This window comes from Labrus mixtus, chromosome 20 (genome assembly GCF_963584025.1).
Source record: "Labrus mixtus chromosome 20, fLabMix1.1, whole genome shotgun sequence".
Lineage (NCBI taxonomy): Eukaryota > Metazoa > Chordata > Actinopteri > Labriformes > Labridae > Labrus > Labrus mixtus.
In genome coordinates, this window is record NC_083631.1 from 922,053 (window position 1) to 939,693 (window position 17,641).

Below are 17,641 nucleotides of genomic sequence, written 5' to 3' on the forward strand. Positions count from 1 at the left end.
ATATTACTAATATTTAATTAACCATCTCATTTTGTAATTTGTAATTTATTTCAAGGATAGCCCCTTGAGATGCATTATCTCATTTTCAAGGGGTCCTCACAAGACATAAATACAATCATCAGTAATATAAAATCATAATGAAAGGTAAATCCAAACACAGAGACACCCACACCACAAATACACACACACAATCATTCACACTTAATGCTCCCCCAAGCCTTGCCACCCACCAACCAGCCAATATTACACAATCAGAAAAAAACTTAATAACTGCAATAACATACATGTAAAGGTAGAGGTAGAACTGTGTACACTTATGCACACATATATACACAATATAAATGCATATACATATATACATACAGATACACAACTATACAGTTCATACCCACATAGTGTACGCAACTTAAGGCATAAGGTACAGTACATACATAGATATTTTCCTAGTGGTAGTTTACTGTAATCACATTTTTTCTTACAAACTGCCTTCCTTTATCAAAGTTGGCCAAAAACATTTTACAATCAGTCAGAAATGGGATCTCAAAATACTCAAAAAAGATACCAAATTAAATCTTAAAGGGGGCTTATGTCTCATCAGAAGCTATGATGTGACACAAGTTTGTAATAATGTATATGGTATCTGTATCTGGACCAAGATGAAATGTCCTTAGAGTTCCTGTAAAACCAATAATGACTCAATATGCAACGCAAACAATAACAAATAACAAAAAGACTGATTACTTCAAAAAGTGTATTTTTAATTACTATGTAATGTATTTAACTAGGCCTACTGCCAAAGGGTCATTAACATAAAGAGTGATTTACAGCTTGCAGACCAGAAGTGCCTTTAAACACATTTTGATGCATACTAATTGGAACATGTGTCAGTTATCAGACAGCAGGGGAAATTCGTGATACAAATGTAAAATGTAAAGCTTTAAGAAATAGTACAAGTGCAGTCTTGATCTCATTATGTATTCTTTGTCAGCCCTGGCCCCTGGGATTGACCAGCGACAGTCCAGTATGGATAATGTATGGTTGGATAGATGGACGGATAAAATAATACTGAGTGGAAAAACGACTTAATTTCTACAAGTAATTGTATTGAAGTAATATGAGAACAACTGAGGTCTGGCCATTTGTCAGGGGCCCAGCGGGACCTTTTGTAAGAGGCATATTCAACTAAACTCTGTTTGATTTCGAACTCAAATGCTAAACTTTTAACAAATCAAAGCTTAAATTGAATAGGGCTACCATTTGCAAAATATTTATGACTTAAACTTAACTTTTTTCTTAATTTTTTTACACTCTTAAAAAAAAAAAATATAGGCCATGGGTTGAAGCCTAAGATGCCTTGTAGCATACATCGCCCAGAACAGAATCTATTTGGTTTAACATTTACCTTTTAAGGCTCTTTGTAGTGTCTGTATAGCCTATATTGTAAATTTCATGTGTTGAAAGAGTACATTTAAACATGGTTGATATTCAGAATAAACTGAGAAGCGGAAGTTGGGGAGGAAGGGTTTGTCCTCACATGTGATTAGTGGGTGTGAGCTGTCTTTTGCTATCATTCAGTGCGACGTTTATTAATGTTGTAAGATGGCGACGGTGCATCTGAGGATCGGAGACCTAGTGTGGTGAGAAAACCTTTAAACATTGTTAAACAACTCTATAATTTATTAATTATCCTGCATTATATCAAGCAGTGTTGTTTACGTTTGTTAAACATGAATGTTTCACGCTGGCGTTATTCAGACTTTCTGAATGTAAGTCACCTAAACAAACTGCTAGCTAAGCTGACTCAGCTAGCAGTCGTCGTTAGCTGCCAGCTAGCGGACAAGCTAAAGACAACATTTAGAATCGAAGATAAATACACAGGTCTGTAATTTGTTCAGTCCAAATTTCTCATACGTATTTATTAATGAAGGTCCAATATGCACGCCCAACTTTACAATGTTTTAGAAATGTTGAGGTGGCGTGTGATGAGCTTTGCTAGCAACGTCGTTGAAGTCGATATCTAACTTGCGTTGGTACGTTAGCTTTGCCTGTGGCTTCCGTGTTATCTTGTGTAGCTATTTTCCTTTATCTTAGGTAGTTTATTATTATATATTATCGTCATACGATTTTTTGTTGCACATATGTACAAGTGCGTTGCGTTTGAGTTTAATAATCCACACATTAAAAATGACCTTAACGTTTTCCTTCAGCAATCGAAGCAGCGATCATGTTTTTTATTGCGACATCGTTGAGTATCCCCATCCGGCTCGAAAGCTTTGAACTACCTTTAATTTCAAATCACATCCGCCGAGTTACATTTAATTCAATGTATAACTTTTGAACAAGTATGAGGTATAGTAGTTTTGCCCCAGACGCTGTTGCATATCCCATACACGTCCTGTTATGTATGAAGAGGACGTATTTATACAGATCATGAGAACACAATAGTGAAACTGTGAAAACTGTTACAACTCTGATAAAAGACACGTAAGAGTAGTTAGTCAAGACATCTGTGAGTTTCAGTTGAAACAAAGCATCATATAGGGTTAGTTACCTCAGAACAGTAATCGTGTTATGCATTGTGAAAAGTGGCGCACTCAGGTTTGAGATTACTTGTAATGAGTAGGACTGGTGTCTATTACTTGCATTTTGGTATCTATTTTGCTAAAGAACAAGTAAACAAGATTTATAATTGCACCCAAACCTATTTAATATACAGCCCTTGCATTTGACATTAAAGCGTTGGCTTCATGGTATGTGTTGCTTTGTTCTGGCAAGACAGACACACATTTGGTAAATACATTGCCTATCTTTTTCAGGGGGAAGCTTGGCCGTTACCCACCATGGCCAGGAAAAGTAAGTACTATCAACAGCTTTAAAGCAGAATAATATTCCCAACATTTGTTTGAAAACAATTTGTTGCTAATGTTTGACTGTTTTTTTGTATCCAGGTAGTGAGCCCCCCCAAGGATCTGAAAAAACCAAGAGGCAAAAAATGCCATTTTGTGAAATTCTTTGGAACTGAAGACCAGTAAGTCTGGAAAGAGAGGTACCTGCCTTGACCAACCTTGATCCGACTTTTCCATCAAATGTGTAAGATCTGTGTTTCTGTGTGCCTGCCTAGTGCCTGGATCAAAGTAGAACAGCTGAAGCCCTACCACGCCCACAAAGAGGAAATGATCAAGATAAATAAAGGAAAACGTTTCCAGCAGGCAGTTGATGCAGTTGAAGACTTTCTAAAGAAAGCAAAGGGGAAAGAGCAGGTGAGGGAGTTCTTTTAAAACATCATTAAATTCATTTAGCACCATGTTAATGAACAAAACTGATGTTACCAAGATAGTATATGGTTTTACAAGCAGTCGGGAGTTCTACAGAGTGATACATCACGCAGAATTCTGTAGGGGATTTCTATAATTTATATCTGTTTGGTCTTTGTTTTTAAGCCAGTAGAAGTATCTTTCTGTACTTCTCAGGGCTTTAGTGTATAGTGATCTTATATGTAACAAAAACTGAATGATCACTAAGGGGATGCCAAATTAAAAGCCACATGTTCAAATAATTGTTTCTTTCTAGAGGAAACTGGCATTTTTTTTTCACATAATATACAACCATGTGATAGAACATGAGTAGTTTATAGAATAGAAGAAAGGAATATAAACTCCTGCCACTTGTCTGTTACCTAAAAATAATAGACTACTCTCACAATATTGCCCAAGTCAATTTCCTCACACATGACCTTTATTACACCATAGACCTTTATAAATGAGGAAATCAAGTACTTATTTGATTGATGTAGGGATTGCTCAATTTGGCAGATTTCTCTTAGAGGTTTTATTAAGTGACAAATGTCCACTGTTGTTCAACAACTCAATGTGAATATTTAAATTTGACTCCTCAAAAATTAAGATTTTGTGTTGTGTTTTTTTTAAGAATTAAAAATAATGGAAGCACAGCTTGGAATGGTGTGCACTGATGAATTATAGATATTTAATTAACACCACACCACAACCAAAACAAATAGCTGTGGGACATGCTGGTTTCCATCAAAGCCCCTGGTCAGATCAAATTAACGATTTATTAAGTGAGTCTTTCCTCACTAATAAGTAGTGAAATACTCCCAGATGTCACATTCAGTTTCTGCAAATGTTTATTCAGGTGGACACATGGTTTCTCTTGAGACCAGCTGCTAGCCAGAGAGAGTGTATGTGACATTTGGTAAATCAGTTGTCCCTGTCACTCAGTAAACAGCTTAGACCGTATCATTATACGTCAAGCTTACATTCACTTTGCTGAGAACTTTCTATACATGCAAAAATAGCATAATTAAGTGATCATGTGTGGGTTTTTTTTACAGAACTCGGATGGCAAAGGAGAATCAAAAGGAAAGAAAACACCAAGCAAGCCACTGAAAATACTTGAGGAGGAGGATGAGGATCTCAGTGCCCTCAAGGACCCATCTGAAAAGGTATTAGGACACTGAAAAGTTTAAAACATATTTGTTGAAGTATCAGTTAAGAATTATTTGAAATATGCAATTCACATGATGGTAAATAATGAAAAAATGGGGACCCGAAAAGTAAAGCAAAAGACACATTGCTATGATACTGTAAAAGGTCTGCAGCATGTTGCTGTTACTATACATATATTCTTTCCTAAATAACGGTGCAAAGTCCTTACTTAACCATAATGGTGACAATTCTTAGTTGGATAATAACATTGGGTTACTGTTTGCAGGTTTGAAGTAAGTTTAACTAAGTCACTAGCTCTGCTAGTCACATAGTGAAATCCATTGCTCTTATTATTTTGTACTGTAATGTACATTATACTTATCCTGAAAATTAAATGCTCCTCCTGAACTTTAGAGTCATCTTACCTTTAGATTGCACAAACTTCAAGAAATGTAACATAAGGAGTAGTCATGATTTTTGCAAACACTAGCAAAGTTCTGGGCAGGCTCACCTAAAAACAGAGAAGTTACCCCACCATCACAGTGAGGCAGAATAACCATGCAATAATCCCAACAGTAGTCACCCGCTCAGGTGAAAATATTTCTCAGTTGCAAGATTTGGACATCTTGTAGATGATGTTGACAATTAGATAGCTAGTTTACAGGCAAACAAGGAAAGAAAAATACTTGGGTTTCACCTTTCAGGTATGGAAGCGATTAGTGATCAAAATTCAAATGCATCAACAGAAATGCTGTTTAATTTTCAGAATATGAGTGTATTATTTGACTCAAAAATAAAATGATGATTAATTTATCTAATTTGAATTTTAGTTTTCAACTTCAAAAATGCACATTCTTTGACTAAATTAAAATGAAGAAAATGACATTTGCTTTATCATTTTCAAAAATGCCCCGCTAAATCTGTATCATAATTCAAATGATAAAGCTAATTTTAAAATCAAAATGCAGTAACAGAAACACGTTTTAATTTTCAGAATATAGGTGCATTATTTGACCTATATTTAAAACCCCGCCACCCATCGTACTGCGCGTTCTGCTCGCTCGCCTCATAGACTGTAAATATTACGTTCACCTGGGAGCTGGAGTCTGACGTCACTTTCCTGCGCCGTCCACTTTGCCATTTCGTTTTCGAGTTGGTTTGAATTATGATCATTTTTTAGCACGGCAAGTTTGAATTATGTCATACAATATGCATACATAGAAAGTAAAAGTATAATGCAAACTGGATGACTGAATATTCATTTTAAATATAGGTCAAATAATGCACCTATATTCTGAAAATTAAAATGTGTTTCTGTTACTGTATTTTCATTTTAAAATGAGCTTTTTCATTTTCTTCCTACAAGTTTGTGCCTCAACCAAGGAATTCAATTATGTATGACATAATCCAAGTTGAGAAAGCAATAATAACAGAAAGAAAGCCTTACTTTTCAAAAAGGCATTTGTTAAATTCAGAATAGGAAATTCATTTTGACAAAGACACACAGGTTCAAAGTAGCAATGGTCCTCCACACAGTCACATTTGCATGTGACACTAAAAAATCCCACTACAGGAGACATTGACCAAAATCAAAAGGGTGAAGAGGTTTATATGTGTCTCTCTCCTCCTTAAGGACTTAACTGACTCTGATCCAGAGCCTTCCACTATTGAGAGGCTTGGGGCTGGACCTGGCTCAGGATTCAAATGGGAAAGCAGTGTAGGTGAACCCCCCTCCCACCAAGCCTGTCTTGCCTTGCTGTTTGTACTTCTACCTGACCTTGACCTTTGCCTTAAAACTCCCAACAACTGAAAACCTTTCCCTTCTGAACTTTTTGTGCTCACTCTTGATTGCCGAAACTGTTAATGTGGCCTGCTCTGTCAGTGTGGTCCCCAACTCTGTATATGAAGGCTCCAAAGGAGGCTTAGGTTTGGGTCAGTCGTCCCAGCTTCCCAGCATCCTTCTGTGAGTGTCTTATAGTAATAAAAGCTAACCTGCTGTGCTGGATCAGGGTTGCTGACCACTCGGAATGTATTCCTTCTTTATCAGTATGATCAATTGGTAGATGAGTGGGTGTGTAAAGAAACGGTGCAACCCCTAATAAACGTTCAGTCATGAAATGTTGGTCTTTACGTCAGTGGAAACGTTTTCACAAATATTAAAATTAATTGTGAAATCAATTGTTTATTCACTATACAGTATACCGGTTTTGAATGAATGGAACTGCATACAAATATTGCAAACCAGAGTGCAAAAGAGATAAATGTACAAAATAAAATGGAGTGTAAACTGTGCATCTCCCTAATTTCTAACCTATTGTAAGTAGTTATTATATTAATACAACAAATTAAAATGGTAAAAATCAATGCAGAATTATCAATCAGGCTTTACTCATTGTGTTATATAAAGTACCTGAGTTTCCACTAACTTGAAGAGAATCAGAAAGTGACTTGTTTCTGGGTTAAGTTGCTCATATTAATAGGCCATCCTCAGCTGTGACACTTATGTTTTTTTCTTTTAAATTGCAAAGTTTGTTTTTTCCTGCTCTTAATTCGTGTAAGTCTTAATAAGGAGCTTAAAGGATTTAAAAAAAAAAATTCACTGAATAGTTTGTGCTTAATTTGAAAACGTACATGGCTTAAATATTTCTCACTTTCTGCTTTGTGTATTTGAGTTGGGGAAAAAATCTAGTAAAACTTGAATAATTTAGGATATTACATTATATTTTAACTGGGCTTATCCTTGATTTTCTATATGGAACATAATAGGACCCTGGTGTGTCGGCATTGTGCTGTGTTGACACTTTATTCTCCACCAGGACAGTACATATTCAATGAGAAGTCTGTCACACTGAACTTTTCTCCTGTTACAGCCCGTGAAGGACGACCCACATTTCCATCACTTCCTACTAAGCCAGTCTGACAAGGTAAGAGGAAACATACGTCTTCATATTCTGGCATATGTGTCTTATTATTTAGACCTCCTTAGTTATAGGCCTTGGTTACAAATTATTAATTGTTTGAGTTTGAATCTGATGAGTGTGGTGCTCTCCTCTTAATATGTCTCCCCTATCTGAACAAATGCAAGCCTCTGCTGTTTGTCACACGAGTGCAATGTCATGATTTTATATGAACAAACAATTGGAGATCGTCTGTACATCCAGTGAATTACTTGTGATACTCCTTGTAGTTGAGGCAAGTATGGCACATTGAGAACATGTTGGATGAGGGGACTGGAACTGTCTATTGTTTTTGTGTTAATTGCTAGTTGCCACAGCATGTATAACAATGTATACAAAATTAACACAATAGTGGAAACAATGTACATGCAACTGAGGCAAGCAGAAAAGACACCATCTTATGCCATTTAAAACTTCTGCCTGGTTTCTAGGGTATATTGTTAGTCCTTATTCTATTGTTTCCCTCTGTCCACAGCCAGCATCATCAATGGAACCTATTAGCAAGCGCCTGAAGATCATTGAAGAGGTAACTAGTCAACGACTGCACTTCTATAGATTTGATTTGTTAACAAAATTAACTTTTGAAAATAACTGCTTTCCATATGGAATTGTAATGCTTTGATATACAAATCTACATATAGTTTTTATATATATATTTAAATAAATCAGGCTGTGGCTTGTTGTTCTTTGCTTCAGTATGAAATTGAAATTGTTGCTTTTGATTTTTCAGGACACAGGGTCAACTTCCATCCAAGCAGCAGACAGCACAGCCATCAATGGAAGCATCACACCAACAGATAAAAGGTATTAACACATCCTCTCAGCAGCAGCACTGCAGAATACCATTATCAAAATGACATATTTTTTAACTCATCTTCGTAAGGGTATTTGGATTTCAGCTTAGAGGATGCTGATAAATGATTATTAGTAATTGTTTGTCTTCTTTTTGGACTTTGTCCACCAGGATAGGGTTCCTGGGTCTGGGACTGATGGGTAGTGGTATTGTTTCCAACCTTTTGAAAATGGGTCATGTTGTCACAGTGTGGAACCGCACAGCAGAAAAGGTACTGATATAGAACACACTAGAATGTCATACAGGCATTATTCTGTTTAAACCATGTTTGATTCATGTGGGCTTTGATATAATAATTTGACATTTACATTCTGTCTCTGCTTAATGTGTCTAGCCATTGAATTACATTTTTTAAAATATTTAATCACTTCCATCTTTTTTCCTCCACAGACCAACTGGCCTCTTATCTAAACAATGTATTCTTAGGGATTAATTACTTCCAGAAACAATACATTATAACATTAAAAGCATGCTGCTGATAGAGGTTGACAAAATGCTCTCTGTGTTTCAGTGTGACCTGTTCATCCAGGAGGGGGCCAGGTTGGGTCGGACTCCTGCAGAGGTTGCTTCCATGTGTGACATCACTTTCTCTTGTGTCTCAGACCCAAAGGCTGCCAGGGATGTAAGTACCATCTCAAAAACTGTAAATGGCTTCTTCCAGAAATGTGAATCATAGCCCTGTGGGTAAAAAAATCCTTCTGAGTACATTTTGTTATTCCCCTCCAGTTGGTAATGGGACCAAGTGGAGTGCTGCAGGGAATCAGGCCAGGCAAATGCTATGTTGAGATGTCCACTGTAGACCCAGAGACCATCACAGAACTCTCACAGGTATACAAACTCACTATCAATTCGTTGACATTATCTGAAGATCGCGCGATAAATACATCCTTAATTAAAACATGCAGAGTCTTTGAGCCTCCTACCATCAGGAATAATCCAGACCCTTTAAACTGAGTATGAGTTGCTTCTATCAACATTAGCTCAGTGTCAAGTCTTTCTGAATTATGTTGTTATTGCATATTTCAATTTCAGGTTATTACGTCGCGGGGTGGTCGTTTCTTGGAGGCTCCAGTTGCTGGAAGCCAGCAACTCTCCAATGACGGGATGCTGGTCATACTGGCAGCTGGTGATAGAACGGTTTATGAGGACTGCAGCAGCTGCTTCCAGGCGATGGGCAAGACCTCCTTCTTCCTCGGTATTAAAAATATTCTAATACAGGTTGCCACGCAGTTTAGTATGACACATGTTCAAGATTTCCTGTTGAATACACTCTCAAAACTTTTTACATCAAGCACATATGTAACTTGTGCCAGTTAGCACTGGGATAATTTAAAGATGATTGAGCATTATTAAAGGAAGAATGTGTAACTTTTTCATCCAGTAGATGTCGCCCTTGAGCACCACCATGAAACCAAAACAAACTGAAGCCTCAACTCTCCTCCAGCGACACACCTCGAATCCCCCTCCCCTCAAGTTTGCACAAAGGAGTTATCAATTAGAATGCAACATTAAGCACAAGCGGCGGACAAAATTGTTCTCGGCTCGAGCTGCAATTGCCTGTGGCCTGCATTGTGTTAGCAGGCTAATGTTCCCAAACTTTGGTTAACTCAGAGGATATACTGTAAAATCCGGAATATAAGTCACACCGGTATGTAAGATGCACCCTGTTTTGAAGGTCTCTTAGAGAGAGAAAAAAAAGTTTGAACTGTCTTCCTGCGTGACGATTTATATTGTGTTCAGTGATGTCTACAATGTGCAGTTTCTGTGCAGCTGTGTCGCTCTTAAAGTCCCGCCTTTTGTTACGTTCAGGAGTTTGCACTCCTACTAGCTACAGTACGGTAGTTGAGCTCTCAGCCTGCAGGGAAAGTTGTGAAGCACAGACTCCTAGCTTGCGACGTTGCGAGTCGTGCTGCCCGACTCCACTGGTCTCTCTTTAACTTAACTATAGGAGTCTTTCAATCAAAAGAGCACTCCACAAGGTTTATTTACGGAACAATATACCACTGTTTTCTGTAAATGCATGATTATGACCTCGTGAGGAAGAAAATGTGGAAAAAGTCGCACAGCCAGCCCAAGACTGTATGTCTGCAGCCTGGTCTGTGTTGCCGTCTTTCCCAGCACAGCGTGCACTCAGCTTTCAATACACAATGAATGGGGATGGGTTTTTAATATAGACTGTAAGGTTTTTAATCACCCCAGGTTGCAGTGATAGGGGCTGCTGACAGCGCGTGTTTCAGTATTTTATACTGGTGTATTGGTCGCACCGGTGTATAAGACGAAAAAATAGGCATTAAAAGTGCGTCTTATACACCGGATTTTACGGTACTTGATTTCTGCTGTATGTATGTGTAAAATGTTGCTCATTCTGCCTTTAAGGCAATTTAAACAAAACTATCAGAACAGAGCAGTTGAATGATTATCAGTAGGTCTGCTGTGTGTTCAGAGATATTTCCAGGGGAGCTAATATGTCTGCCCTCTGAGTCCTGTTAATAGGCAAAAAATTAATTTTATAACCTTTGTAACAAACTAGTTTCAGAGGGATTTTATCTTAGTGTCCCTGAGTGGAAGTGTGTCTTAGGCTGTCAGAAACCACATATTTTCATTCTATTTACATTAAGTTTGATGTCACTTTGACTATCTAGTGCGTCATTCCAAGTTAAAGAATGCGAGAAATGCCCAGATGAATACTAGATTTGCCATGATATATTATATTTCTACACAAAAACATGTGTTTGCGTTTTTATGTTTTTGATTGTGTCCGTTTGTGTGTTTAAGGTGAAGCAGGGAATGCAGCAAGAATGATGCTGATCCTCAACATGGTGCAAGGTAGCTTCATGGCCACCATTGCAGAAGGGCTTACTTTGGCCCAGGCCACCGGGCAATCCCAACAGACCTTCCTAGACATCTTGTGCCAGGGCCAGATGGCGAGCACCTTCGTGGACCAGAAATGCCAAAGTAAGTTAAAATAACATAAGAAGTTTCTTGTCATGCTTTGACTGACTTTTCAGCACTTTACTTTATTCTTTCATGAACTGAATTTTTACATAAATTCATTTTCAAGTGATGTGTGGCCATAAAAACACTTTTTTTGGAAGATGGGCTTATTTAAAACAAGTTTTTTTTTTCTGTGCCTTTCAGATATTTTACAGGGCAACTTTAAGCCGGACTACTATTTGAAACATATCCAGAAGGACCTGAGGCTGGCCATATCCATGGGTGACATGGCCAACCATCCAACCCCAATGGCTGCAGCTGCCAATGAGGTAAACTGTGTTCTAAGAACATACTCAAATAATAGTTTTGATTGACAAGTTTCAATTCCCATTAAGCATTAGTTTTACTGCAAGTGACGCCTGTTTCAAAATAATGGTATGATGATGACCGAGAAGTAAGTTTCTGGTCTGCCCCGCAAGCTCTATAACGTGTGTTTGTGAATGCCTTGTTAAGCGATTGTATCCTGTCAGGTAGTGATAGAGAATAGCCATTATCAGTATTTGACAAATATGAGCAAAACACTAAACAAAACACGATGCATGCTGGCATTGATTGCACAGGCAGGCATTTTCCTCATTAAACAGACAGCTTCAGAAAATGCAATAAAACTTGGCAATTGTAATTTACACATTTAAGACAAATGAAGATGTTGCTTTTTTTCATTCATGCCACACAGAAGTTTCTGAAGAATTGTACATTTTTCTAAGGTTCATATATTTTGTAATCAAGCTAATTTGCCCCCAGTTTTGGGAGTCTTTTTTTAATTTTATTTTACCATAAGCAGAAAATTAATCAGACACTATTTTAAGTGCCTCATTCCTCAGTAGGACCCAGAATATTTATTTTTCATCATTGGCTAAAGTTTTGTCAAGATCAGTTCCCATGAAATTCGCAGACAAATTGTGTGTAATCAGTGCTCACTCCAGACATTTTGACTTATCAAGATACAATTATACCATTTTCACACTAGTAGAAATCTCCTGAAAAACTCAGGTTATTTCATGTAGGAGCTGTATATGTGAACGCAAACAGCCAAATGTTTCGCTCGGACTTCACCCGGAGTTTCTCCGGCCAGACCCCTATAATTTTTCCCGAGTGGGCTGATGTGAGAACGCAGCAGGCTATTCTCCGGAGAATTCAGCTCGAGCCAATGGGAGGGGGAGTGAAGTTTCTATACAGTTACAGCTGCACGGTGCATAGAGTGCATGCGACCACTACGATCTCTGTGCTCTAATTAAACGTCTGCATTCTGTTTTCTGTTCGTCAGTATGTTGTTCTCCTCTCTGTAGTGGATGTTGTCATTCCATTGAACTACACATAGCATTGATATAAAGGCAAATATTCTCATTATAACGTCGTGTAGCGGACTCTGTTGCTACGGCTGCTACTCCTGCGTTGTTTATTTACGTCACGTCTTACCTCAGGAAACCCCAGAGCCCCCTCCCCTCTTACAGGGAAAGTCTCCCGCTGTGAGGAGCATATGTGAACGGCTAGGTCGGGAGAATCTCCGGAGCAGTCCTCCCTTAATTATCTAGATATCATCTGTAGTGCATACAGTATGTGAAAACGGCTTTAGAGTCATTTATTGTTGACAATCCATAAAGGCCTTGACCATCAAATTCCAATAAGCCATGATAGTTTGATAGTAAGAATGCAAATACAGTACCAGAACTCTGAAACCAAAGCAGCTAGGTAGATTTCAGTCATGCTTCTCATATATGTCTAATAGGGCATGGATTGACTTGTTAAGGCCTTCAGAAATTTGTATCAACAGTTTTCTAATAGACTAATGTGGTGTCCAGTAGGTCTTGTTGATTGTAATAATGATGGTTAAGAGCTGCACTCTGTTGGCAACAAGGCAACCTTTTTCTAACAGTTTGTTGATCTGTTAGTTTCATTAGTAATAAAATCACAGCACAACAAGGCACTCGAGACTGGCCTTTATTAGAGTTTGTCTAGCTTAAGTGGAAAATAAAAGCTGGCTGCCTGCCTCTTATACTGTATAAATAGCTCTTCTCTGATTCAAAGGAGTAGGGAGAGATAATATTTGATAGGAGATTTTTAAGCATGGAATAATTATGAATCAACGTATTCCTCTACCTATCTGGTAGAATTATGAGAATACCACACTCTGATTTTTTTTTTTTTTTTTTTTTTTTTCAAACAATAATTTAACAAGTGCAGAAAAAAAAGCCTTTGCAACATAACTGAAATGTGTTTTCTTGTTTACAGGTTTACAAGCGGGCTAAGGCACTGGACCAGTCAGACAATGATATTTCAGCAGTCTACAGAGCATACATTCATTAGAGTGAGCTGTGATCTCTCCTCAGGACCACGCAGTCTTTCATCCCTTATTATTCTCCCTTGTCATGTATCATGTTTTTAATTTTAAATTCTTGGGGGTTTTATTTTCCATTTTCCACAGCGCCAGCCATGTTTCCTGCCCACAAATCATGAGATAGAAATTCCTTTGTTAACAGCAACCTTGAGAAAAGCACTGACTGCTTTGGAGGTAAATAGGCTGTAAGAGTGCTCCATACAAGGTTGTTTATTCTGCATTGCTGCAGTTCACTGTAGGAGAAAGTTTGTGTGGTTTCTGAGAACTTAAAGTTTCTAGTAGTTGTTCAGGGTGTTTGGTCGAGTGCCACTGTGAAGAGTAGGGGGTCTGACTCATTGCTGTCACATTAAGTGGCTGCGTAAAACCCTACAGATTTTTTGTTAATGTGCAGATGATGCGTTTATTTAATTGATTTTGAGCTTTGCTTTCTTTTAAATGTCCAGAATTTTATGGAAAAAAACACCAAGAACCTGTCACTGCATTGCCTTAATATTATAACCCCCTGAGTCTTTCAATAATAGATGTATTTATTTATGTTTCTAGGTCTACTTGGCAACATTTGGCATGGCTTGATTCTGTATTCGATTTGATGATTTATGCTTTTATGTTTGTGTTTATGATCTTTGTTGAACAGGTTAAAGAATGAACAACAGTTTGTTAAGGCCTTAAAATGCAGTAATTATTGGTTTTTGTTTTCAAGACTCGAGATTATGGCATCTACAATCCTTCATTCTTGTGTTTGGAAGAGTTCTCATTCTCAAATTGATCTTTTAAATATTTCTCTGAAATGACATGAATCTACGTGTTGAGTTTTATTTTAAGTTGAGGTCATAATAAGCGCAACATCAACAGTTTCTTTTTTTTGGTAGTCGTAATAAAGACGTTTTGGAGGGGAATTTTAAAACATCCTGGGACACAAATGCAGGCTTTAAAACAAAACTAATGAAACACTTAAGAGAGTTGGTGTTTTGGGAAGATGTCTATTACAAAAATGAAACTTAAAGCTGTAAAATGAAAACATTTGACTTTGTTTTGTAGTTTATAAGTGCAGTATCAGTCAAACCCTTAAATAAACATAACTCACTTAATCTAAACAGGTTATTACATTTCCATACTTAACCCACCAGAGCCCACAACTCAATGTCAACATGGGTTCCATTGTATTATTTATTTATTCTTTACCTGGCCCTAAAAAGATTTTTGTCAAATGAGGAGAGGAGCAGTCGCTGGCTTAACAAGACTTTATTCTGATCTGAAATACGGCAGATAATTTTTCTATTAATTGTTATCAAAGGTGATTATGGAATTTTCATATATTTTTGCTGATATGACCAAGAAATGTCATCAAAAGCTATAGATTTTACAGATGGTTGTTGTTACTAAATATCTTTTTCACACTGCTTATGCTTAGAAACGTGATTAAAAAAATATGCATTTTGTTTAAAAAAAAAAAAACAAGAGCCAGGCTCTACTTGGATCCATGTCATTTGAAATCTAATCGCAGGTCGGAAGGGGTGTGTTTCTGTAACTGCAGTTTCATAGTTAGGCTCCTATCCATCCCACCGATCTGTGTTTTATTTTTGTGTAATGTCTAAGTGAATCGAATGGGACACTTAAAAGTTATTATATAAACATATTGCAGAATAAGCTGTTAAGATGGGTTCTAGTTAATTAGTTTATTTGGGAACTGCAACAATTTGAATCGGGTCTGAAGTCCATACGATTGGTAGAGTCCCTTCAGAAGGAGTTTTCTCTTGAGTTAATCCTTTGATATGGACCCACGAAGATCTCATACATAACCCAATAAGTTTGCTGTTGCAAATGACAATGCCAAAGAAACATGGTACTGATGTACTTAACCTAAGGTGTTATGTACCTTAGAGGATGAAACAGCTGGGTTCTTACATCTGAGACCTGAAAGAAGCACAAATCAGACAAGACTGCTGTGATCTGTTTGTGCTTGTCAGAATGTGTATCATTGCAACACTAAAACTGCCCATCACACACAGTAAAACTAAGGCCTATGGTGTTAGGTCAAGCATACTTGCAGTGTCTGTTTTGTTTGGTTGCAGGTCTCAGTTCCATGTTTCAATATATGTAATCCACAATCTTTTTATAATCTATTTTATTGGATTTCCCCAACTGTTTAACAGCTCCATGGGGCAAGAAAGATGCATGTTTCATAGTTGGGCTCCTATCCATCCCCGCTGATGACAGGAATTACCTGCAGAAATGGATGAATGAAGATGTCCTTGAAGGAGACAATGTTGTTAAATGCCTCAAAAGAACAAGAACAACAAAAGTGGCCCATCTGTCACCCCCTTGGAAATAACTTGGGTAGACTTGGTGTTAGCAACAAAACCTGCTGCTCATCACAGGATGAGTGTTCACCATCAGAAATAATTTTTTTTATTGAAAAAAAATCCCACGGTTTTAGTCAGATTACACTTAAATGAAAACCCATTCATAAAATATATTAATTTTATTGCATGTTAATAATCCATTGTACCATATGGTAAGGTTTTATGTTTGCCAAACCTAGTGCATTTGTTTTTAGATTCCCCTTACACACACTATGTGTAAAGAGAGGTTTATAGATGACAAATGTAAATAGTACATAAGGTCGATTAGGGTTTCTTTTATATCTACAATAACTTGGATTTATGAAAGCAGCAACTTTTGACAGACTAACATCTTTATGTCTTACTACTATAGGTTCAGTTCACGTGTTAATGGTTTATTAATATGTGGCTTATATAATTGGTTTATTATCACATTCAAATGTCAATGAGTTGGATTCTATCAATGGAAGGAGGGTGAAACTTGTTTTGGGGGATATTTATGATTTTGTGTACATGTGGAAATATAAAGACTTTTGTGCTGTTAAATAAATACTCTCCTAATTACTGACGTGTATTCACTGACCAATTATGATCTTGTTATGAAATATTATTTGGACTGTTTGAGAAGATAATAGAATGTTTCAACTTAATACCTCTCAAAACCAACACTGAGGTAATCTCCTTTTCACTACTTTCCAACTTCCAGGACTGCGACTTTTTGCTGTAAATCGTACTCCAATCAAGGTCTTATGCCCCATTCTCATTAACAAATATCCGTGAGCTTATTAGCTATTCATTCATTGAATCATTCACAGTTTTGGCAACATGGGCAGGATCAAACATAACTAACCATGTGGAAACTGATTTATCAATCGATGTTTAAAACATAATATTTACCTTCTGTCAACAAGTGTCTTAGATAAGCTTGACGCATTATTCAAGTTAAAACATATTTTTGTAGCATCCATGTTGTGTCATTACATCTTACATTTCTTGGGAGATCAAGGGACCGTCCAAGGGGAGGGGGTCATGATGTAATTGTAAAGTGACATACGCACCTTTTATTTTATTTTTTTAACAATTTAACAATGCACAAGTTACACATGTCAAACAATAATAAAATAATACATCTGAGCTTTTCAACTCATTAAAAAACTAAGTTGTTTCCCACCTACATGAAGGATGATATAAAATAGAAATTGTAAAATAATTTTAAAACATCAAGATGTACTAAGGAAAAATAATCCATAAATATCACTAAGGTTGTACAAATATAGAATAATTCTAATAATATATGTTATATATCACAATCATACAATCCATTGAACGTCATAGTGTTCACCAAACACAGTTTTGCAGTTTTCTAAAAAGAGGAAAGAGTGGTTTGGAGCCTAAAAAACTTGTGGATATAAATATTTCCCAGTAAAATCAAAAATAACTACATTATTATTTACAGTGTTTGGGACGTTTGGGTATTGGACACACGCACTTCCTCTGTATTTCCATCCTGCTTGTGACGTTGGGCGGAAGTTGTATTGCCAAATGGGAACTCGTAGGCGGGGCCTATTTAATAGTGTATGACAAACCTAATGGTACATTCAGGCGATCCTTGTAAAAACTGAAATACACTATAGTATTATAGCGATTTGGTCGGAATTAACAATAACATAATACACTAATGATATATATAAGAATTTTTAGTAATATAGCAT

General features: G+C 37.0%; 1 protein-coding gene across 2 annotated transcripts; it reads left to right on the top strand.

Annotated features, from left to right (window-relative positions):
- Positions 1-1,522: 1,522 nt before the first annotated feature.
- glyr1 (glyoxylate reductase 1 homolog (Arabidopsis)) lies at positions 1,523-14,681 on the top strand. 2 transcript variants are annotated; one of them, XM_061065759.1, is made up of 16 exons: positions 1,523-1,637; positions 2,817-2,853; positions 2,949-3,028; positions 3,122-3,260; positions 4,352-4,462; positions 6,079-6,162; positions 7,316-7,369; positions 7,878-7,928; positions 8,133-8,206; positions 8,367-8,466; positions 8,767-8,877; positions 8,982-9,083; positions 9,288-9,450; positions 11,031-11,210; positions 11,394-11,518; positions 13,482-14,681. In XM_061065759.1, exons 1-16 carry the CDS (start codon positions 1,600-1,602, stop codon positions 13,554-13,556), a joined length of 1,524 nt encoding a protein of 507 aa, XP_060921742.1. In that variant the 5' UTR covers positions 1,523-1,599; the 3' UTR covers positions 13,557-14,681. The 2 variants fall into 2 exon arrangements, with proteins under 2 accessions (XP_060921742.1, XP_060921744.1); XM_061065761.1 differs by lacking the exon at positions 6,079-6,162.
- Positions 14,682-17,641: the final 2,960 nt, after the last annotated feature.

Excerpts from the sequence above, each read along its gene's own strand:
- glyr1 (XM_061065759.1), top strand. The coding sequence starts at position 1,600 with ATGGCGACGGTGCATCTGAGGATCGGAGACCTAGTGTG. Across the intron at positions 3,029-3,121 it reads TTCTTTGGAACTGAAGACCA|TGCCTGGATCAAAGTAGAAC; the intron begins GTAAGTCTGGAA and ends GTGCCTGCCTAG. Across the intron at positions 3,261-4,351 it reads AAGCAAAGGGGAAAGAGCAG|AACTCGGATGGCAAAGGAGA; the intron begins GTGAGGGAGTTC and ends TTTTTTTTACAG.